This window comes from Vombatus ursinus, unplaced genomic scaffold, assembly GCF_900497805.2.
Source record: "Vombatus ursinus unplaced genomic scaffold, bare-nosed wombat genome assembly UNPS02014735.1, whole genome shotgun sequence".
Classification (NCBI taxonomy): Eukaryota; Metazoa; Chordata; class Mammalia; order Diprotodontia; family Vombatidae; genus Vombatus; species Vombatus ursinus.
This window is the reverse complement of record NW_020954513.1, coordinates 2881406-2904732: the sequence shown is the minus strand read 5'-3', so window position 1 is coordinate 2904732 and position 23327 is coordinate 2881406. Positions and strand designations below refer to the sequence as shown.

Sequence of the window (23327 nt, the reverse complement as noted above, 5' to 3'; positions counted from 1 at the left end):
CCCTGAAGGCCGCTCTCGGCCCGCTGGCCCCTTGGAGGAGGTGGAAGATCTAAGGCAGGCTGAGTTTGGCGGGGAGAGGAGGAGGGGAGAAGAGAGAAGGGGCAGGGGCGGGGGAGGGAGGGGGCGTCCCCTTGGCGCTGGCCCCCCCCCCCGCCTGACTTGGTCGCGCCCAAAGTGTAACACTTTCTCTTTGTCGGAGAAGCGCCCCGGCTTCCTGTGCAGTAGCTGGAGAGGCGGCGAAGGCAGCGGAGGCAGAGTCCCGGCAGCGGCGGCGGCGGCGGCGGCAGCAGCCCGAGCAGCAACGGCGGCGGCGGCGGCGACGGCAGCAGCCGGCACAGTGGCAGCCCCGGAGCGCGAGCTCCTTCGTGGGGAGGGGGCGATGGCGACGGCCGATGTGGCGCGCCAGGTGGTGAGTGACGACCGGATGGCCCCGCAGCGCAGCACCCGCCGGGTCCCCAGCCCACCCTGTCCGGGCACCCTAGGAGCCGCAGTCCTCGCCTGGCTGCCGGGGCGTTGCCGGCGGACGCGTGGCCGCCTCGGGACCCCCGCCGCGACCCCAGAGCATCTTGCTTGGTCCCCGCGCTCAGTCGGCGGCGGGGCACGCTCTGCCCGCCGGGGTGGTGCACGGGGCCGAGGCTGAGGGCGCGAGCCGGGGCAGTGCCCTGCGCCCCGCGTCCCGTGTCCCGCGCCCGCGGAGCGCGCGGCGGCGGCTCTGGGGCGCTCCCTACGCGGCCGTCTTTGTGGTTCTGCCTGTTTGCCCGCACGTGTAGCGGGGTGCGGGTCCGCATGCGGGCTCCTCTGAGAGCGCGGGGGAAGGGGGTGTGAGCGCGCTCGCGCAGCACCCAGGGTGGACCGGTGTCCCCGTGGCTCCGCGTTTGGGTCGGTCCGGCTGTGCTTCAGGGTCGGCGGGTGGGGCGCGTGGGGTGCTGCTGGGTGGCCAGCTTGGCTATGCCCCTCTACCTTTGCCCTGACCTTGCCTGCATTCTGGTGCAGCCTGGGGCTTTTTGGGTACGGCCCCTCTCTTGTTGGTAACTGTGCTCCACTGCCCAAACCTGGGGAGCCAGACCAACTCAATGGGGATGCAGGGAAAAGGGTCAGGATCTCAAACTGTGCATCTCTTTGGGTTGGCAGCTGACTCTGGAAAAATGTCCATTTTTAAACCTCAAGTTTTCCAGCCTGGGAGGTGCCCAGCATCACATAACAGTGACCTAGGACCTTCCATTCCTGCTTTGCAGACCGCAAGCACATTTGGAAGAATAGTAATAATAATAACTCAAACACCATCCTCCATGTCTACCAAGAGTTAGTGGAAGAAATACCCACACCCACAAAATCAGGGCTTTTTCAAGTGTATATATTGACTTAGGGTTGGCAAAGCTCTTGACAGTTGTGATTTCAGCTGGGGTTGGTGTGCTTAAGTCACTTAGGAACTAGACCTCCGAAGACTTTCTGCTCCAGATCTGGGATTCTGTATATGACCTTAGACAAGTCCCTTAATCTCCCTGAGCCTCAGTTTCTTCCTCTGTAAAAGGAAAGGGTTGGGCTAGATGGTCACTGGGGTCCTTGCCAGCTCTAGTTCTAAATGGGGATCTAAATCTAGGATCTAAATGGGGAAAATAGACATCAAAGAGTGAAGAGATTTGCCCAACTCACATAAGCTAGTCAGTGGCAATGCGCAGAAGAGATACCAAGTCCAAGCCCTGCCTGATAGCACACTTATTTAATTGAAATACTTGATGCCACAAATGCCAACATTTCCATTGGCCTTTGAGTTGGTTTTTCTAGCTTATCTGTGTGTTTCATGGACCTGTAACGTGGAAGGAAGGCACCTTGGAAATCATCTCCTCCAACTCCTTCATTTTACAGAGAGGGGAAACTGAGATCCAGAAAGGGAAAGGGACTCACCCATGGTCACACAGCTGGCAATTAGGATTGTATGATTAAAAGCCAGAAGAGCTCTTGGAGATCATCTGAGGCCCCCATTTTACAAAGAGGGGAAACTGAGGCCCAGAGAAGGGCCTAAAGACTGGAAGCAAAGAAATAGATGAGCAGGGGCTCCAACCCAGGGCTTCTGACTTCCAGTTAGGCACTCTCCCTCCATATCTCACCACTTAGGTATTCAAAGGCCTGTAGGATTTAGAGCTGATAAGTCATTGGACATCATCTAGTTCAAGCCTTCATGCTACAGAGGCAGAAACTAAGGCCAAGAGAAAGGAAATGACTTGCTCAAGGTCACACAGGTGGTAAGCAGCAATCCCCACCCAATCTGGCCAAGGGGAAAAGCCTGGGAACAATGTTTTCTCTAGTAAAGCTCAGCGGTCACCTTGGGGTATGAATCTGTGAATTTGACGTCATTAACACCACTCTATTGTGTGTTTAAATGTTTTTATTAATGCCTTTTGTTTTTATATCACATTCATTTTGAAGTGGAGCCCTCCCCTCTCCCTTCCCCAGGGAGCCATCTATTCTAATAAATATTTTAAAAGAACAAAGTGAAAAAAATCAGTTCAGTTAAACCAGTCCACACACAGACCGGTGTCTTTCAGTATATATGGTATTCTGAACCCATAGTCCCCCACCTCTGACAAGATGGAAGGGTGGGAGAAGCCCGTCTTAACTACTTGTACTCACCGGCCAAGGCCCTCTGGATAAATGGCTGTGGGTCAGACATTCTAAAGGGGTTGGGGGGGCATGTCATCACGGAATTCCATTCCCCTTAAGAAAAGCCCAAACTCAGGGATTACAGACACTCTATTTGCTCTATAGATCATTGTTTTCCCTCTGGCTGGGTCCCATCTTCCCAGACCCTACTGTATTAGGAGAAGCTACAGAGCATATGTCAGAAGGAGCCCTGGTCTTGGGATCAAAGCATCTGAGTTCAAATTTTATTTTTAGTGGGAAGTCCCACCCCCCCAAGCTTCACTTTCTCTATCTAAAAAAATGAGTGGATTGGACAAGATCACCAGATTCTCTTTCAGCTCTGAATACTAAGAAGCCATGTGCTCCAGCCGTTGCTACAATGTTATATGGGTTTCTGGAAATATTTGTATCACTCCTTCTCTTTACCGTTTCTTCCTCTCCAGCTATACGTCAGCCTTTTGTTTATGGAACATTAGCCTCTCTCCTTGGTGGATCCTCAAGGTTATAACTGAGCCCCTAAGCAGGGGAAATGGTGCTAAGTACCCTTTGGCCAGAACTGGGTCTAATAGTGGGGGAGAGCCCAGCTATGTGGTTGCAGGCTGTTCCTTCCTAGGAACAAGGGCAAGATGGTGGGGTTTCTTAAGTGTGGGCAGGATGCCCTGAGGGCCAGCGGAAGCCCTGGCCCAAATCAGGGCAGAGGGCTATGGAAGGGATAGCCCATCACTAAAAGGTAAGAGAGAACCCAGAGCCACAGTTTAGGGTGAATTGATCAATAAATAACTTTTATTAAGCACCTACCCAGGGGTGGGGAACCTTCGGCCTTAAGGCTACAGGTGGCCCTCTGACTACAGTGCGGCCCTTTGACTGAATCCAAACTTCATAGAACAAATCCCCTAATAAAAATGATTTGTTTTGTAAAACTTGGACTCGAAGGGCCGTACCCAAGGACCTTGAGGGCCACATGTAGCCTCGAGGCCGCAGGTTCCCCACCCCTGACCTATGCCCTGCCAGGTTTGGTGCTGGGTTCTGGGCCTATACATATAAAAGGAAGATTATCCTTTCCATCAAGGATCTTACATTATGGGGTAGAGGCAGGGAGGAAAATATGTGCACAGATAAAGAAATATAATAAAGTCTATAAAAAGTAAAACCAGGACCATTTTGGCCGGGGTTGGGAGTGAGCAAGCACCATTGCCTGGTGGGGGGAAGGGGCAGAGATCAGAAAAGGCTCAAATAGGGTTCCTGAGTTCAAATCCGTCCTCAGACACTTACTAGCTGTGTGACCTCGGGCAAGTCACTTCACCTTGTTTGCCTCAGTTTCCTCATCTGTCAGTCGAGCTGGAGAAGGAAATGGCAAACCACTCCATTATCTTTGGCAAGAAAACCTCAAATGGGGTCACGAAGAGTCAGGCATGACTGTACAACAGCATGGGATTCTAAGAGGCAGAGGTGAGGAGGCAATGAATTTCAGGTGTAGGGGACTGCCTAGGGTGAAGACACAGATGGGAGATGCTGTTGATGAGAAACACGAAGTAGGTCACTTTGGCTAGAAGGTAGAGTGTGTGAAGGGGAATGATGTGTAATGAGCCTAGAAGGGGAGGCTAGAGTCTGCCTGTGAAGGCCTTTAGATGCCAGGAGGGTACCTTAAGGTAGCTTGCCTTAGAGGCAATAGTTTCTTGAGCAGGGGAGCGACCTGGCCAGACCAGTGCTGATTTCAGAAAATCAGTTTGTCAGGTGTGTGGAAGATGAGTCAAAGAGAGGGGAAGCTGCAGACCAGTCTGGTGGCAGTAGTCCAGGGGAGAAGCCGTAAGGGCCTGGGCAGCGGAGGTGGTAGTTGGATGAGAGGACAGAAGGGGGCACATGAGAGAGGGGTTATATGTGGTGGTAGAGTTGGCAGGATTTGACAGTTGGTTGGAGGGGAGAGGTGAAGCACTGAGGGGGACCAGGAGGAAACGGAAGGATGATGGCACCCTTGACAGAAATAGAGAAGCTGGGAAAGGGGGGGAGGTTAGCTCATCACTACAACTAAGTCCTGTGATGATGAGTTGCAGCAGGCAGAGTCCTGGGCAGGGTCACTGTTTCCAGGCCCCAGCGGCTCTTAGCCTTCTTTGTACCATGGGCCACTTGGGCAGTCACTCTGGGGAAACCCATGGACCTTCTCAGAATAAAGGATTTCAATGCAGAAAATAAAGCACAGGGTGTTTCAAAGGAAGTCAATTATATTGAAATATAGTTATCAAACCCTCAGGTTCACAGAACCAAGGTTAAGAACTCTGGTTAAGGGGCAGCTAGGTGGTGCAGTGGATAGAGCACGGGCTCTGATGTCAGAAGGACCTGAGTTCAAATCCAGCCTCAGACCAAACACTTGATGCACACTAGCTGTGTGACCTTGGGCAAGTCACTTAACCCCGATTGCCTCACTAATTAAAAAAAAAACAAAAAAACTCCGGTTAAGTCAACAATATTTATGAGGCCTGGTGCCAGACACGTGAGGGCAAACAAAGGGACCAGGAGACCCGTTTCCTCCAAGAGCTTAGAAGGGAAGATTTCGACATGTGGAGTAACCAGACAGGAAGAATACCTCATGGTTTTTTCTAGTACTTTCTGCTTTTCACATCTATTCATTATTTTGAATCTCAGAATAATGCTGTGATGTCACTTGGGCGGTTAGACAGGGGAAAGAATTGCTAGCCCTACAATTAGGAAAACCTGAATTCGAATCCTGTCTCATTGACTCCCTAGGTATGTGACCCTAGGCAAGTCACTTAACCCCTTTGTGCCTCAGTTTCCTCAGCTGTAAAATGAGGCAGTTTGGACTCGGGCCTCTAAGCTCCCTTTCAGCTCAAAATCTGTGTTCCTATTTCTCAGTTCCATTTGGGGAGGGGGCAGGGGAACTGATGCCCAGAGTGATGAAATGACTTGCCCAAAGTCTCCCTGCCAGAGGAAATGCTGAGGCTCTGATCCCAATTCCCTGACACCCCTCCCCACCTCCATCCAGTGCTCTTTCCCCTATATTCCAACCAACTTTTCAGTTTATTCGTGCTGTCCAGACTCTTAAGGGATGTGGGAATATCTCAGTGGATGGATGACCCACAGAAATACCATGGGTATGGAGAACCAACTTGACTATATTATATAATAGCATTATGTAATAAAAATAATACCTTAGTTTAATATGGCTTGCTTCTAACAGCTTAAAGGGCTCCTAGCCATATGATGTCATTTTCCCCTGACAGCACGGCCCCCACCCCCCACCCCCACCAATGGAGTAGTATTCATCTCATCACTGTATGGATGGGGAAACTGAGGCACCCCTCGGGACAGTCCAACCTTTTAGGAATACTTCTTTTGGTCCTATTTCTAGGAAAGCATCCCAAGAGCCCTGGTGTCCCCTCCCCCCCGCCCCTCACTGCCCTTTTGCTCCCATAAAGCAGTAGAAAGCTTAGTTAACTGTGAGAGAGCTCAGTCATGGATTTCGGGCTATTTTGTCTTGGTTCTCCACCCCCCCCCCATACTGCTTTAAATAAACATCTTGGAGCCACCATCCAAGTAATGAGAGATTATTTTAAGGAACAACTGGTGTGGGGGGGATAAATTAGAAACCCAACCCCTTCCTCCTGAGCTTGGCAGGAGGAGGTGTCTGCCGCAGGGGCTTGAAACTGGGTTTCTTTGCCGCCTGCACACGGATGGGGGGGGGGGTGGAGCAAACGCTCTGGAGGGTGAGAAATGCTGTTCCCCTCTCCGTCACTGCCTTCTAGTTAGAGACAATCAGCCATCTGCTGAATTATGCAGAGCCCTCAGCTGGGAGGAGAGAGGCCTGGCCAGAGCTGGTTCTCCCGGGCCAGGGCCTTTAGGGAGTGGATGGGAAAGAAGCCGCTAGGGGTTAGAGCTGGGGCGGGGGGAGTGTCCCTCTCACACCTTGACCCCTCGGGCCCTGGAGGGGGCATCAGGCAGCCCAGACGGGAGAGAACAGGTTTCTTTCTCAGATTCCTAGTAAGCAGGGTCAGTTTATTGACGATGAAGACAGTGCCTTATCACACTCTCATGTAGTCTCACAACAACCCTGGTAGATACTGTGGGTATGATTATCCCCATTTTACAGATAAGGAAAGTGAGGCTCCAGCAAGTGAAATGAAGTAACTTGTCCATGTCACACGGCTAGTTAGGAGTCTCCTGACTCCTCCCTGGGCCTCAGTTTCTTCCCCCGTAATCTGAGGAGGTGGGACTAGATGGCCTCTGAGACCCCTTCCAGTTCTTGATCTAGGATTCAACCAGTACCCTTGGGCAACTCATATCACCTCCCTCGGCCTCAGTTTCCTCCTCTGTAAAATGAGGGCCAGCCCTGTGTCTTCAAGCCCAGTGCTCTTGTCACTATACAGTGCTGTCTCCCTGGTAGAGGCTCGGGCATCCCTCAAAGGGCAGTTGAGCTTTTTCACCTGGGTAGGTGGATGGGGGTGGGGATGACCTGGCCATTTTGCATTTTTCCAGGTGGTTGAATAGTGACCACTGTAGGGAAACTGCTTCCGGGTCTCCCAGCCCTGAGCAGGGAGGGGCATCCTTGGCCTGAGGATGATATCTTACCAAGAATCTGGCTGGTTTCAAGCCTTGTGACCTCTCAACCCTGAGGCCTCATCAATAAAACACTGGGCAGCCCAAGGCCTACAGGTGGGGGGGGGGGGGGGGGGGGGGGGGGGGGGGGGGGGGAGGGGCAAATGGCTACCAAAAAGCCAGCCAGGGAGAGAGAAAAGAGGGACCCCGGCAATGGTGGTTCCCTGGGCCTCGGACCTCTTAGCCCTCAGGCCCTGCCCATTCTCACTTGGACCTTTCCAGAGCCCGACTGATGTGTGAGCCGTACTTCCTTTTGTCCTCTGGCTGATTTCCTTTTAGGCCCAACTCTCTTTACAGCCTCTTGCTTAGGGTATGAATCCTAGCTGGATAGCAAAATGCATTCCCACCCCTTCCCTGCTCTGAGTGCTCAGGATGCCAGGGCCAGAGTAGCCCCCAATCTCTAAAGTCCCTTCCGTATCCGTACACAGTAAACGTTTTGTAAATGTGTAATGTATTATTTTGTATTCTGACCCCTGAGGGGCCCAATTGCCATTTTAGGGTCACTGCTGCCCTCCAGTTGAGAGGCAGGCAGTGTGGCCCAATAGTTATGGAGCCCTGCTTGTGGAGCCAGGAAGACAGCTATGTGACCCTGGGTCACTTAACCTCAGTGCTCTAAGCAGCTCTGGGAGGCTCAGAGAGGCAGAGAAGGCATTTTCACCCCATGCTTAGACCCTTAGCATCCTCCAAAATACAGCTCAGGTGGTGCCCCCGTTGGAGGCCTTTCCTGCTCCCTCCACCCAGCTTTGAGGGTCTCCTCATCCCAAACCATCTTGGGTCCATTTTGTCTACATATACCTATATATGGGTTGTTTCCTTTGCTAGGAAAGGGAATAAGCATTTATAGAGCACCTACTGTGCATCAGGCACTGTGCTAAGCACTTTACAAGTAGTATCTCGTTTGATCGTTACAGTGATCCTTTGAGATAGCGGCTTTTATTATCTCCATTTTACAGTTGAAGAAACTGAGGCAAAGAGAGGTTAAGTAACTTGCCCAGGGTCACACAGCTAAGTGTCCAAGGCTGGATTTGAGGCCCAGCACTCTGTCCACTGTGCCACCAGATGCCTCCAATAGACTGTCAGCTCCCTGAGGCCAGGAATGATCTCTTTCTTTTCTTTTTTTTTTTCCTTTAAAGACTCCTGTAGCCAACACAGTTGTTGGCATACAGTAGGCACTTAATAATGCTTGTCAGTTGGTTGATTAGCTGGGGAAGGAAAAGGGGGACACACAAGTGATCCATTAGTTTGGGGCTCTACAGGTATGCCTTGCTTTAGGCAGTTGGTGTGGTTTGGAAAGCTTGATATCCATAAATAGTATCATCTTCGAAGTGGACCGTAAGGGCTGCCTTCCTGAAGGAATTGTACAGTGAAGCTTTTCACAAAGGGCACACTTCCCCTGACATTTCTCATTCAGCAAGTAATTAATAAGCACTGTGCGTCATGCTGGGGAGACATGGACAAAATGTTGAGGCAGTCCCTGCCCTCAGGAAGCCTCCAGTTTACTGTAAAGATACAGCATATACGGGCAGTGCCAGTATTTGGGGTCTTGTTTCTCACTACCTAGGTTCTCATCACCATCAGCCCTGTTTACCTTTCTGGTGCCCCCTCTGATTTCAGCATTTGCTATTTGGCAGGGAGCTGGAGGGATCTCCTAGTTAATTATCCTGGAGCCTTCTGCCACCTTTGAAAAAGCTGATGTCAGAAGCCAGGACTGGCACTGCCTTAGGTTCCCAGATTTAGAACTTGAAGGGACCTTTGAGGCCATCTAGGCCAACCTTATTTTACAGATGAAAAAACTGAGGCACATCAAAGTGGAGTGACTTTTTGCTTTTTGGTGAGGCAATTGAGGTTAAGTGACTTGCCCAGGGTCACATAGCTGGTAAGTGTCAAGTGTCTGAGGCTGGATTTGAACTCAGGTCCTCCTGACTCCAAGGCCAGAGCTTTATCCACCGCGCCACCTAGCTGCCCCTCAAAGTGGAGTGACTTGCACACAGGGAATAGCAGAGTTAAGGTATAAACCCAGGTCCTGGGACCCCAAATCCAGCTCTCTTCCCACTGTACCATAATGCTTCCCCAGTTTTGAAAAGAGGGAAATGAAACCCAAGAGAGATGAGGAAATGAGAGCATTTAGTTGCTCTAAATGAGTTCAAGATTCTAGGCCCAGAGGAAGTACATCTCAGGTACTGAAAGGACTTAAAACATGCCATGGTCCCCACACTGTCTCTTTGATCACTTGCAGTCTAGCTTTTCTACTCCACCACTGACCTGAAAGTGTCCTCCCCCAAGTTAATTACCAGAAACTCTTCAGTGCTAAATGCAAAGGCTTTTTTCAGTCCTCATACTTCTTTGGCCCTTCGGGAGCATTTGACAATATTGGTCATCCCCCTTCTTCTGGATACTCCCTCCTCGATGTGTTTTTGTAATATTCCTCCCTCCTGATTCTCCTCCTCCCTCTCTGATCTTTCCTTCTCTGTCTCATTTGCTTCTGAAGGTATGTTCTTCCCCCCACGTACGAGCATATATCCACATCCATCTCCCCATGTACCAACATATCCACGTCCTTCCCCCACGTACGAGCATATATCCACATCCATCTCCCCATGTACAAACATATCCACATTCTTCCTGCCATGTATGAGCGTGTCCACATCCTTTCCCCCATGTACCAACATATCCATGTCCTTCCCACCATGTATGAGCATATATCCACATCCTTCCCCTCATGTATGAGCGTATCCACGTCCTTGAAAGTATCCACGTCCTTCCCTCTATGTGTGAGTATGTCCCTGAACCTTCTCTGTCTTGGACTTTCTTCTCTCTTGGTGAGATCGTCAGCTTTCTCAGGTTTGATTATCACCTCTTTGTCGACGACTCCCAGATGCATTTATCTGGCTTTAGTCTGTTTCCTGAGTTCCAGTCTTGAATTTCTAGCTGCTTCTTGGACTCATCCATCAGAATGGCCCATAGGCACCTCAAACACATCCAAAACAGAATTCCTTCTATTCTCTCTGAAATCCACCCTCCTCCTCGGATCAAATGAGACAATATTTGTAACTCACTTAGCACAGTGCCTGGCACACTGTAGGCGCTTGTTAGATGTGTGTTCCCTCCCCTCCCCCCCTCGTAACTTCTTCCCTAGTTCTGCTGAGGGTACAGCCATCCTTCTAGTCACCCAGGTTTTCCGCTTTGGAGTCTCCCGTGACTCTTCACTCTCCCTTAATCTGCCATGTCCGGTCGGTTGCAATGTCACATGGATTCTTCCTCTGTGTTCTCACATCTGTTCCCTCCTCTCTGTCTAGCCTAGTTCAGGCCCTCGTTACTGATTTCCTGGAGGCAATAGCCTCCAGTTGGTCTCCTGGAATCCAGCCTTCCCCTTCTCCAATCTGTTCCCCCATGCAGTTGCCCTACTGTTCATCCTAAGGCATAGGTCCGCTGCTCCGTCAGTCCCCTGCTGAGGAAGCGTCAGTGGCTCCCTAGTGCCATTTCAAGCCCTTCTCAGTCTGGCTCTACCCTTCCTTTCCTCACTGCTTCTCTCTACCTCCTCCTCACCCAGGCCACGTGCCAGCCTGCTGCCTTGCCTGTTGTTCCCCATCCCTTGTTCCAGATGCCTTTGCAGAGGCTGTCTCCCAGGCCTGGCATGCTCTCCCTCCTCACCTAGGCCTCTTGGAATCCTTGCCTCCATTTTGGGCATGGCTTGACCGGTCCTCTCCTCCACGAGGCATCTCCTGATACTGACGCTTCTCGTCTTTGCATTTCCCTCTTCCCAGACTTCTTGGCATGTATTCTGAATTTACTTCTCTGTGTCTCTGATCCTCTCATCTAATCAGAGGCCATCTAGTCACACTCCCCCTCCTTTGTTTGACACGGGAGGAAATGAAGGCCCGTAGAGGGCCAGTGACTGGCCCAGGGTCATACAGCTAGCCATTAGTAAGAGCTGGAATTTAAAGCCAAAAACTCTGACTCCAAACTCAGTGCTCCATGGTGTGTTCTTTAAGGATTTTGCTGTATTTCGGCACAATGCCCCATGCTTTTTGTACGATAAAACAGATGAAGTAGGGGGTGAGGATAGGACAGTCTGGTGAATTGTATTTTCTGGTCAGATGGGTACGAAGCAACAACCCACTCTTATTTCTTTCCTTGTTGCCAGAAGGCTTTGAAACAGCTGGACTCCACTTTTCTGCCTGTTCTATAAGCAGAGGCTAGTGACCATCTTTCTATTATTGTTTGCTGCCTGGGAGTCATTCGGGGTTTCATTCAGAACCCCAGTGGTTACTGTCCTAGATTGGAGAGGGAGAAGGTCCACAAGTATTCATTCATTCATTTATGCATTCATCCATAAGTATTCATTCATTCATTCATTCATCCACAAGTATTCATTAAGTACTCACTGTAGGTGCTGGGTAATGGAGGCAAAAGGGAGACTCCTTCCTGCCTTCAAAAAGCTTCCATTCTACTAGAGTTGGGATGCACATCTCTTGGAAGTTATGCTTTTGACTAAATCCCCAAGGTTAGCTTGGGTTCTTATGATATACCCTTTTCTGGAATAGAAAAACCAAAAAAAAATCTGTTCAGTTAGGGTTCTAGTGAATCTGAGTTTATAGGGCCATAGGTATATGGGGAAGGATGACATATTTTTGGAGGGAGATTCTATAGATATATGGTCCCTGCCTTCAAGTAGCCTCCTTCTTTTTCTCCAAATAAAACAGCTTAAAGGATATAGTTTACATCATAGGTGGGGAATCCAGACTTCACTGTGAAGTTCAGTCACAGGGCCGAACTTGAGGACCTAGAGGGCCACATGTGGCCTTGAGGCCATAGGTTCCCCACCCCTGGTAGGCCTTACTTTTCACCACCTAAGTAGGACCATAATTCAGCATGGTGCCTTCTGTCTCATTCAAGATGGCTGCCACTCAAGGTACCAGGCTGGGGAAGTTAAATGCATGCCAGGTTTTCTCCCCTTCTGTTTGGCTGTTTGGGTGCAGGAAGCCCAAGGGGAATTTCAACAAACTCTAAACCTGTGTGTATATACACACGTGTGTGTGTGTGTGTGTGTGTGTGTGTGTGTGTGTGTGTATAAGAGAAGGAAAAAAAGAGAGAGATCCTTTAGAATGAATGCCACTGGCTTGGGGAGCACAGCTTCAGAGGGACTTGGGAAATGCCAACTGGAGACTGTCAGTCCCCAGAGGCCTTGGATCTGGCTTGCTCACTGACTGTGTTAGCTGCATTGGGCTTTCTGCAGGCTCTGCCTATATTTCAGAGCAGGGGCAATTTAAGAGAAGTCCAGCTCAGAGACCTGGTTCCTCCCTCTTTGGAGAATGAACCTGATGGTGTTCAATCAGAACCTAAATTGGTACATCTTTAATGAAGCAGCAAAGAGGAGGAGATGGCCGTATCTGCCTATGAAATGAAATATGATAGATAACCATCCTTTGAAAGTGGAGGTGCCTGTAGGCGAGGAGAAAACAGGAAATGGAGCTGGAGAGGTGGGGGTGGGGGTGGCTCTCAAAGGAACAGGTCTCTTCTACTGTGTCTGCCCTTTAGCTCTGTTGACAGCATTGCTATGACTTTTGCTGCCCCAAAGACTTCGCTGAGGGACAGAGATGCTTGTGTCCTGGGGTCCAGCACAGTGTGGGCCAAGATGAGGAAGCTTTGTGTGGTCTTATTGTGTACCAGTATGGTGTCCCCTGTCATCAAAGATGGCCTCTGGGCACACTGGTCTTGCCATCGCTGGACCTGGTGAGCATTATCAGTTCACCCAGAGCTGGCTTTCTGTAGTGGTGTTAATCAAGTACCTACTGTGTGCTGTTAGCAGTTAAGTGAGACCTCAAGGAACTGGAACCCCGCTAATGGGGGCCTTTCATTCTCCACAGTGGATTTGTTTTGCTTGACTCAAAGGAGAAAGCAAGAAGAGATTTTTTTTCAAAGCTGGTATCAGTCCAACTGCGACTCCTTACATCAACTGCCCTGAACAGTCAAAACTGATATTCAGCAGCATGACTGATGTTCTGCAGAATCCTCAGTTATCAAAGAAGTAATAATGACAATAATAATAGCTAACATTGAATACTGCTTCAAAGTTTGCAAAGCTCTTTACATATATCATCTCATTTACCTTCATTATCTCGGTGTGTTGAATATATGATCTCATTTGCATACATTACCTCATATTAGACTCGAGGCAAGACTCAGCTTTGACTTATTAAGGCAAAAAAGTATGCAAATATATCCAAGGCAGGGAGGGGAGGCTCCACCTTCAACCCTCAGTTAACATGAAAAACACATTTAATATTTTTGGAGTCAATTTCCACACCTGGAGTTCCCCAGTACCTTTGGTAAGATTCACGGGTAGACACTCCATCATCTCCTGACTCAGAGCATTTCCACTGGCTGACCTCCTCATCTCGGCCTCCTGGCCTCCCTCAAATCCCACCTTTGTCACGAAGCCTTTCCGTCTGAGACTCTTCCCACCCTATCCTGTGCACACCTTGTTGAGAGGGAGTTCTCTGCACGTCTCCTCTTCCATTAGACCAAGAGCTCCTCGAGAGCAGGGACTGTTTTCTTCATTTCTTTGTCTCCCCAGTGCTTAGCCCAGTGCCTGGCGCACAGTAGGCTAATTGTTGCCTGACTTTCAGATACCAGGTTTTGCAAAATCTTTTCTTGTTTTCTCCTTCACTGATTGTTTGTTGACTAACTAGCTGATTTGGGGCTCGCTAATTACCCTTAATTAGTCTTTCCAGCCAAGTCAAGGAGCCCAGTCTGCTCGTGCAAGGTTGGGCTCTGCCTTAGGGGTCATGAGGGATAGTGGAAAAGAGTACTGAACTGCAAGTCGGGAGAGCTGGGGCCTATTCCTAACTCTGTCTGGCGCTTCCGACCTTTGGGGCCCAAGGAGGCAAGTCCCTTACCCTCTTCTTGTATAAAATGGGAATGGTGATTATCATTTCGCTCCTTCCATCCCAGGGTCGTTGTGGGCAAAGGGCTTTCTCTGGAAGCCTGGTACTCGACTCATTGACCTGCCCTGCCTCTGGAGGGTGAATGGACAAGTAGTAGGCTTTTTAAAAAACGCTATTCATTAAGCTTTTATTAGGAGGTCCATAACGGAAAGACTGCAGGAATCCGTGTCAAGAGACTTCGAATCCCACCTCAGTGAGGTGGCCAAGACCTTCACTCTCTCTGAGCCTCGGTTTCCCCATCTGTAAAATGTGGTTAATAATATCTGTAGCACCTGCCTCCCAGAAGCTCAAAGGAGATCGTGTATGTAAAGCGCTATCATTATTATTGTAGAAATTATTATTATTATTATTATTGATATGAATGACTTTCAAGTTGTCTGGAAAGATAAGGGCTGACCTAGGAGGAGAATGCTTCCATCACGTTGCTGTCCCAGCCCAGAGGTTGCACTAATGCAGGCTTCCATTTGTACACAGCACGTTAAGGATCAGGCACTGCTTTTCCTCCTTGTGACGAGGACAGGACCGCTGTTATCATCGTTCCATTTTACAGATGAGGAAACTGAGGCCAAGAGAGGGAAAGTAAGTGACCTACTTGCTGTCACACACAGCTGATCCTCACGCCCAGACGCCTCCCTTCTTGTCTGATTTCGCCCTCACTTGTGGCTTCGAGGCCCGCAAGTTCCTGACTCCTGTTAACTAGATGCTTCAATTCTGCATTCAAGGCCAAACATAGTAATAGTAAGAGCTAGAATTTATATAGTGCTTTGAGTTTTTGCAAAGTACTTTACAAATATTATCTAACTTTATCCTCATAATAATCCTGGGAGATAGGTGCTAGTATTATTATTATTATTCCTTATTTTACAGATGAGGAAACTGAGGCAGATAGTGGTTTAAGTGACTTGCCCAGAGCTATACAGCTAGTAAGTGTCTGAGGCAGGATTTGAACTTAGATCTGTCCTGACTTGACTGGACCATCTAGCTGCCCATACATAATCTGACCCCCACCTTGTCTAGCAAACCTTATTTTCCACTATTCCTCTGGATAGGCCTTTCCCTTCCACTAGGATGGTCTCCTGGCTGTCCTCTTGAATGTCACTCTTATTCTGCCTTCCCTGTCCTTGCCTGGACTGTTCTCCCTATCTGTGATTTCCAAACCACCCCTCCCACCCTGGTCTTCCTGTTCTGACCTCTGACCTATAACATTCATAGCCCACACCATGCAGTTTGGCCCTTGACTTTGGACTGTCTTGTCTTCCTGTCTCCTTGTTTCATTTTTGCCTGTCTTGTCTCTCCAACTTGATTGTGAGCCCCTCTTTCAGGGCTGGGCATGCCAGGTACATTCTTATTAAGTGACTGATTAAAAATATGGCCACAAAAGTCATTGGCACCCCCCACCTGCTGGGCTGGAATCTTCTCTGGGTTTGCAGTGCTTTTCCTGTACCAGGGATGCTGGCTGGCTAAAGAGACAGGAAGAGCAGTCGGAGGTGATAAAACAGCTCCGGAAACCCCAGGGCTGGGGCTGTCCCAGTGTGGGAAGCTGCTGTGGAGTGAGGTCCTAATGAGAAAGTGCATTTGCTTCTAAGGCCCTGCCTCATCCCCACGGTGGGGAGGACCTGGCAGTGGGAGATTTCACATCTTACTTTGCTTCTTTGAAAAGAAACAAGTGTTTGGAAATGAAGAGCCGAGCTGTCAGGATAGCCCAGGGCCATGCTGGGATGCAGCACTCACTGCTAATAGCCAGAGCAGGCCTGGTGTAGGAAGCTTCCTAGGAGCTCCTGCCCCATGAAAAACAAAACCCTTCTCGTGGAGAAGGTGGGGGCAGCCTGACCCTCCCATGTCTGGAGCCCAGGGAGGCCCCACCTGGCACCACCCAATGGGGACCATGTGAGGAGAGAAGAGGTTTCTGGGGGAAGCGGCCCACAGGAACTCTGGGAAATGTGATGCTGGCATCTCTCGGCAAGGGGATCTGGGGGTGCCACTTGTGCCAAATGGTGACTGTCAGCTCCGGCTTACAAGGGGAAAGGAAGGAACAGGGCTCCAGGGACCCAAATCCCCCGGAGCTTGGGAGCAGCCTGTTCACCCAGCCCAGGATGCTGCCTCTGGCTTCCTGCTGTCAACAGCCCAAACCTCACTCATACCCAACCCAACTCCAGAAATTTTGTCCTCTTCTACAGTTTCTCCTCTTGTCTGGTCCTGTTATTGGCAAAGCCCAATTTTCCTTTCCTTTCTCCTCCGGCACACCCCCCACCCCGCCCTGGCCTTTTGTTAATGTGGCCGCGCCTGTGAATTGTCTGTGGTGATGGCTGTTCATGTATGCTGTGCTCATACACACACAATCGACCAGCCAATTGACAAACATTGATTAAGCACTCACTATGTTCTGAGTGCTGGGCTGGGCACTGGGGATAGAGGGCCAGAAGTGAAAGTCTTTAATCTCACAGGGTTCTCATTTTGATGGAGAAGCTCATATCCTTTAAAAAAAAAATGAATTTTTACCAGCATTCATTATCTCTCCCTTCCACTGCCCTCCCCACTCAGAAGCCTACTAGCTGTGTGACTCTGGGCGAGTCACTTAACCACTATTTGCCTCAATTTTCTCGACTGTAAAATGGCTTCATAATGTATCTACCTCACAGGGTTATTGTGAGGACCAAATGAGATAATATTTGTAAAGTGCTTAGCACAATGCGTGGCACATAGGAGGCACTATATAAATGCCTCTTCTCTTTCCTTCCCCTTTCCCCCAGCCCCCCACTGAACAAGAGAAAAAGAAATGTGAACCCCTCTTGACACATATGCCTGGTCCAGCAAAACAAACTCCCTTATTGGCCATACCTCAAAATGCCTGGTGAGGTGGGGGGAGGTGCATGCACCCTGGCCTAGTCCTCTGGCCTCACACCTCCTCTAAAGTCCTCCCAAGTTGCCTTTCTTTGTAAGGCCGTTGGGATTTTCCAAATTATTCCCCCCATTCTCACTTAGCTTGGCATTCCTTCAAGGTAGACCTAGTTTCCTCTGAAACTGTGTATTTCGTCATTTCTCATGGCACACACAGTGACGTTCCTTTACCTTCACATACCATAATCTGTCCCGCCATTCCCCAATAGGTGGGCATCCCCTTCGGTTCCACTTTGGCACTGCTATGAAAAGAGCCCCTCGAAACCTTTCTTTGTATGTTTGGGTCCTTTTCCCTCTTTTTTGGATCTCTTTGGGATATGGGCCTGGCCACGTCTCTCACAAGGTCTTAGAGGATGTCCAGTTTTGTGACTTTGGGGGCACAGTTTGAAATCGCTTTCTGGATTGGCTGGGCCAGTTCACAGCTCTGCCTTCAGTGTCTCATCATGGCTGCTTTCTCTCGGTCCCTCTGACATGTGCCGTCCTAATGAACACACACGAACACGCACGAACGCACACGCATGCACGCATGCACACACACACACATGCACAGACACGAATGCACACACGCACCCCTTCTACCTGCCTCAGCCTTTGGGTGCTCATCCTCCCACGTCATACTATTAACATTAATAGCCATTGAGTGTGTTTTCCAGGAGCGTGGCTAGCTCCAAGAGGACAGAAACGAACCCACTGAACCACAGAGGGGCAAGGTGTGTCCTTGCTGTCATCCCTGGGTCACATTCGTGAGGGCTAAGGCAAAGTCAGAACTCATCGGACAAGTGGTCACTCCTGGAGGCTTCTGCCTTCCCTACCTCAAGTTCCCACCTGGAGCTGTTAGGAAGGGTTTCCATGAATAGGAGAAGGGGGAGCCAAGCTTTCTTCTTTGACTGCTGAGCTGTCTTGGGATGGGGGCAGCAGAGGGAAGAGTTATCACAGTCTGCTTGGGTGGGTGTTACTTCCTAGGGCGGAGAGGGTTTGAATGGAGAAGTGAAACACAGATCTCCTTTTTCAAAATGTCCTCATTTTTATTCTCTCTCCCCTCTCTTCCTTCCCCCCTCCATCCTCCCCCCGATCAAATTAGGATGAAAATTGCCGGACAGTCCCCCTCACTGGCCATGTGGGGTTTGACAGCCTGCCCGACCAGCTGGTGAATAAATCGGTCAGCCAGGGTTTCTGTTTCAACATCCTGTGTGTGGGTGAGTATTTCCATATCAGGAAATTCTATTACGGAATGGGGATTTTTCATGGAGGGCTGAAGCTTTGTAGGTAATTAGGTTAAATGATGTGTCGGCCCCATCTCATTCAGATGGCCTTATTACGATGCTTTTTTGTAGCTCCTTCTCTCCACGATTGTTTTTGCTTTTGCCTTGGCTCCACTTGATGGCTGTCCTGGCCAAGAAAGGAGAATATGGGGCTAAGCCATGTGGGACAGCGCTGCATGAGACCCCATGGAAATTCTGCTGTCAAGTTTATTTTTACCAAAGCTCTCCTTAACAGCCAACAGGAGCCTGCACAGGATTGGGAGGGAGTTAATTGGCCTAAGCCTCTTACCTCAACACTAAGGAACCTTGCTCATCTATGAGCTGGGGGCAGTGGGGTGAGTCCTGTTGGCCTGGCTGCCCCGGCCCAGTTTGGGGGGCTCCGCCAGCCCAGGAACCCTGCTGGGCCAGGGGACGGGACAGCTGCTTTCTGAGCCGAGGCCTGTTTGGGCATCTTCAGCAGAGTAGGCTAACCTCGCTGAGCCAGTTGTCCTGCCTCTGCAAGCTCCAGGAATCAGTATGCATTTCTTAAGCACCTACTCTGTGCCACCAGGCCCTGGTGCTAAGCTCTGGGTGCAGAGAGTCAAAAATCCAGCTGTCTCTGGCCTCAAAGAGCTTCCATTGTAAAAGGGGAGAAAACATACACAATATATTATATATGTATGTTCTCTTTCTCTCCATGCATATGTGGGTGTGTGGAAAGAGAGAGAGAGAGAGACAGAGACAGAGAGACAGAGAGAGAGTCAGTCAGAAGCAAGGAGGCAGGATTCGAACTCAGGGTTCTTGACTCTCCAGCTGGTACCTCTACCCATGATACGACACTGCCTCTAAGACTTTACACAAATCCTGGATAAATGTAATTTTGCAGCATTCACCCCAACATTCGAGCCTGTCCAGATCTTCTGAGATCCTGAATCTGTCAGCCTGTGGTGTTAAGAGAGAAGGGGCGATGGGGAGAAAGAGAGAGACACACACACACACACACACACACACACACACACACAGACTCTTCTTATAAATTAAATACAAGGTCAATGGGAATCTCTCACTTCTGACCCTTCCTCTTTCTTCCCATGGCTGCTGCCCAGTGAAGGCCTTTCTTGGCCAGTGTCTGGGCCATGGCAATAGCCTCCCCGTGGGTCTCCCTGTTTCCATTCTCTCCCCTTCTGCCTCATCTATCACAATGAGGTCTGACTCAGAGGATCAGATATTTAGAGCTGGAAGAGACCTTTGAAGCTGTGGAGCCCAATGCTCTCATTTTACAGATGAGGAATCTGAGGTTCAGAGAAGTTATGTGACTGGCTCAGGGCACACAGCTAATCAGTGAAAGGGGCACAGTTTGAACCCAGGTTTTCCTCACTCCAATTCCGACACTTTTTCCATTACACCACAGTTTCTCTCCCTTATTCATCAGCCTGATCGTGTCCCTTGTCTCTTCAAAACCCGTTGCCTACCAGATCCTTATTTGGCATTCAAGGCCCTCCACCATCTGGCACCAGCCTACCTTCTGAGTGTTAATTCTCATAATCCTTTAGTGGCAGCTGGGTGACACAGTGGATGGAGCACTTGGCTTGGAGTCAGGAATACTTGTGTTGTTCACATGTGGCCTCAGACACTTACTGGCTGTATGACCTTGGGCAAATCACTTTCTTTCCTCACCTATAAAATGGGGATAATAGCACCTACCTCAAAGGGTTGCTGTGAAAACCAAGTAAGATCATGCTTGTTAATGGCTTAATGCAGTGCCTGGCACATAGTAGGCAGTCAATAAATGCTTGTTTCCCTCCTTCCTTCCCACTCCTATCCTCCATGGGCAGAACTCCAGCCAAACTGGCTTACTGACATTCCATCCCCTCTCCATGTTGTCCCACCACCATGCCTTTGCTTCTGCTGTTCCTGTGCCTGGCAGCCTGCCCAGAACACACACTCATCTGTACCCCCTCTGTTCTCTTGGGACCCTGCTCATATGCCACCTGCTCCATGAAGTCTTCCCTGATCACCCCCCAAATGCTTATTTTGCTTGTACTTACATGATCCCCACTGATCATTCCGTATCATAATCATTTGTGAATGTGTGTGTCATATCCGTTAGTGCCAGCCTGGCAGTGCTGTGCCAGTGGGAGCTGCCCTCCTTGTCCTTCTTGTCACTCCTCCACTAAAGGCCTGCTGGGATGCCTCATGGCCCCTGGCTCCTCCACGCTGCAAAGCCTGGCAGGCTGTCCTGCGCTGGCAAAGACATCAAGGGGAGAACCAGCACGGGATTGGCTGCCTCTGGTCCAGGAACAAGCCGGCTAAAATTAGAGAGGCGCAACACTAGGTTGGCCGTAAGGGGATGAATATCTGGGGCCACAGACACATGTGGTTGTAACTTCCTGTAGGGGGAACAGTGCTGGCCTCCGAGTCAGGAGCCCTTGGCTTGAAGTCCCTCTCGGACTATCGCCAGCTGTGAGCTGTGTGAAGGCAGGGTCTTAGCCTCCTAGGCCTCAGTTTCCTCATCTGTAAAATGATCAAGGATTTCTACTATTTAACTTTGAGCAAGTCAGTTAACCACTGGGCCTCAGTTTCCTCATCTGTAAAATGGGGAGGTTGGACTGGATGGCCTCACAGAGAGATCTCAAAGAAGGCCCCTTCCTCTCCCTGAGCCTCAGTTTCCTCCTGTGTTGAAGGAAAGGGTTGGAGCTCAGTGGGCCCTGAGGCCCCTGCCACCTTTGCTGTTCTCTGGTTCTGTAGATCCAGCTGGGTCACCAGAAGCACCGAGGCTCTTTTCCAAATTGGGTCCTGTCCCAGCCAATGCACCAGAGGGAAACCGAGCTCTAAGACCCAGCAGGTTATCTGCTCTTTTAAGCCAGACTTGACAGGACAGAAGTCTGGTGAAATAGTCCAGGACCTCTTGCAAGGATTTAACCAGCATTTTGACTGGGAAGGAATGTTGGTTGAGCCCCAGACAGAGGGAAGAGGACTGATGGGAAGCAGGGCAAAGGTCTGCATTACCAGCGGAGTCCTTACAATCCCAAAGTAAAGGATTGGGAGATCTGGAGCTGGCTGGGGAAGAAAGAGCCTTTGAACTCAGCTAATCTAACCCATTCGTAAAATGAGGGAGGGAGGAGGGAGGAAATGAGGCCCAGAGGAGTGGGTGACTTGCCCAAGGTGACATGGAGCTGTAGGGGTTAATGAGGGCTACTCACTGTGGAGAGGCCTGCTTAATACCACAGGCTGACAGATTCAGGATCTCAGAAGATCTGGGCAGGCTCAACGGTTGGGCTGAGCGTCATAAAAGCTGCCGTTTCTAGGGATTTGTGTAAAGTCTTAGAGGCAGTGTGGTATCATGGGTAGAGGCACCCGGCCTGAAAGTCAGGAAGCCTTCTGACCCATCCTGGCCGTGTGACCCTGACCCCTTTCAGTGCCCCAGGCAGCTTTCTAGGACAAGAAGTTGCAAAGCAGATGCCTGTGTGCATTAGCAGAGGTAATTCCCTCCATCAATGAAAGTACAGATCTAGCCTTCCCAAAACAAAGTCTCACACTTGAGTCACAGTCACTTCACAAGTATGAGATAGTGAAGGCAAGACTGGGCAGCAGTTTGTCTGGGAAAGATCTGGGAGTCCTAGTGGACTACAAACTTGATATGTGTCAACTGGGATATGTCAGTCAAAAAAAAACTAAGGCTGTTTTGAACTTAGGCTACAACAGGGAGACATAGTATCTGGTTGTTTTCCCCTCCTCTGTTCCGATCAAACCACACCTGGAGTATTAAGTTCTGGACAGCACATTTTAGGAAGGGCATTGATAAGCTGAAGAATGTCCAGAAGAGGGTGACCAGAATGATGAAGGGCCTTGACATCATGACCCGTGGGGAACAGTGAAAGGAAAAAGGGGTGTTGGACTTGGGGAAGAGAAGCCTTACTGGGGACGTCATTAGTGAAGATGTCATCACTATCTTTGAGCGTTTGGTGAGCCACCTTGTGAAAGAAAGATTAGATTGGTTCTGCTTGGCCCCAGAGGCCATAGGGATCACACGATCTGACTCCTTTATCTCACAGATGAGGAAACTGAGGCTCAGAGAGAGATTAAGTGACTTGTTCTGCCGGGAGTCATAAATAACAGAGGCAGGAAGGTAGCGAGCTCCCCCTTCCTGGAGGTATCCAAGCAGAGTTTGGATGCTAACTTGTCCGAGATGTCATTGAGGGCATTCTTGCTCTGGGATGCCCTAGATCACATGGCCATAGGGGGAGAGGGGGCCCATCCATCTCAGAGCTTCTGGGATTCCATGGATGTTTTACTCTCATACTGATCACAAGCTGAGAACAACTTCTCTAGCCCTGGCAAAGTGGAGGGAGGGGGAATAGAGAAAGGAAAAAAAGGAGAAGGGAGAGGAAGAAGGCAGGGAGAACATGAGTCTAGTGGGAGGGAGGGGGCTTGGTTACAACTCTTCAGAATCTCCCACTCTAAGGAGGTCTATTACTGACTCTCGGGGCCCTCTCGTTCTGGGTAGCTTCTCCATCTAATAGGAAAGTCGAAGTTTCTGGGCCTTTGCCCATAATGCAAGATGCACGTGCGGAGCATAGAAAAGATACATACCGTCCATAGCATGGAGAGCCAAGCTGAAACCTCTCAGAGACAGAGGAGCTGCTCTGTTTGTCTCCCATACTCTGAGCAGGACACAGATTTATAGCATCCATATGTTGGGACGGCTCCAATGTCAAATACGTGAGAAGTGATGGAAGAAACTGGAGGTGTTTAGTCTGCGGAAGAGAAGCCTTGGGAGGGAACGTGATAGCTCCTTTCAAATGTATCATGAAGGGCTATATCATGAGAGAGAGTTTAGATTTACCAAAGGGTGATAGATTTAGAGCTCGAGCTATTCCTAGTATTTTCTCTCCCCTTCAAATGCAAAGTTAGAGGCAGCGAGGTGGCACTGCAGTGGATAGAGTACAACAGGGCTGGAGTCAACAAGACTCATCTTCCTGAGTTCAAAGCT

At 49.8% G+C, this 23327-nt stretch overlaps 1 protein-coding gene across 5 annotated transcripts in view; it reads left to right on the top strand.

Moving 5' to 3' along the window:
• Window positions 1-334: 334 nt before the first annotated feature.
• SEPT6 (septin 6) overlaps window positions 335-23327 on the top strand; it is a 59625-nt gene continuing 36632 nt past the window's right edge. For 4 of the 5 annotated variants that reach the window (XM_027861388.1, XM_027861390.1, XM_027861387.1 and 1 more), the window contains exons 1-3: window positions 336-409; window positions 14670-14774; window positions 18175-18289. In XM_027861388.1, coding sequence (XP_027717189.1) covers window positions 380-409; window positions 14670-14774; window positions 18175-18289 — 250 coding nt within the window. In that variant the 5' untranslated portion in view covers window positions 336-379. Of the gene's footprint in view, window positions 410-14669; window positions 14775-18174; window positions 18290-23327 lie in introns of all 5 variants that reach the window. The other variant, XM_027861391.1, reaches the window with a different exon arrangement.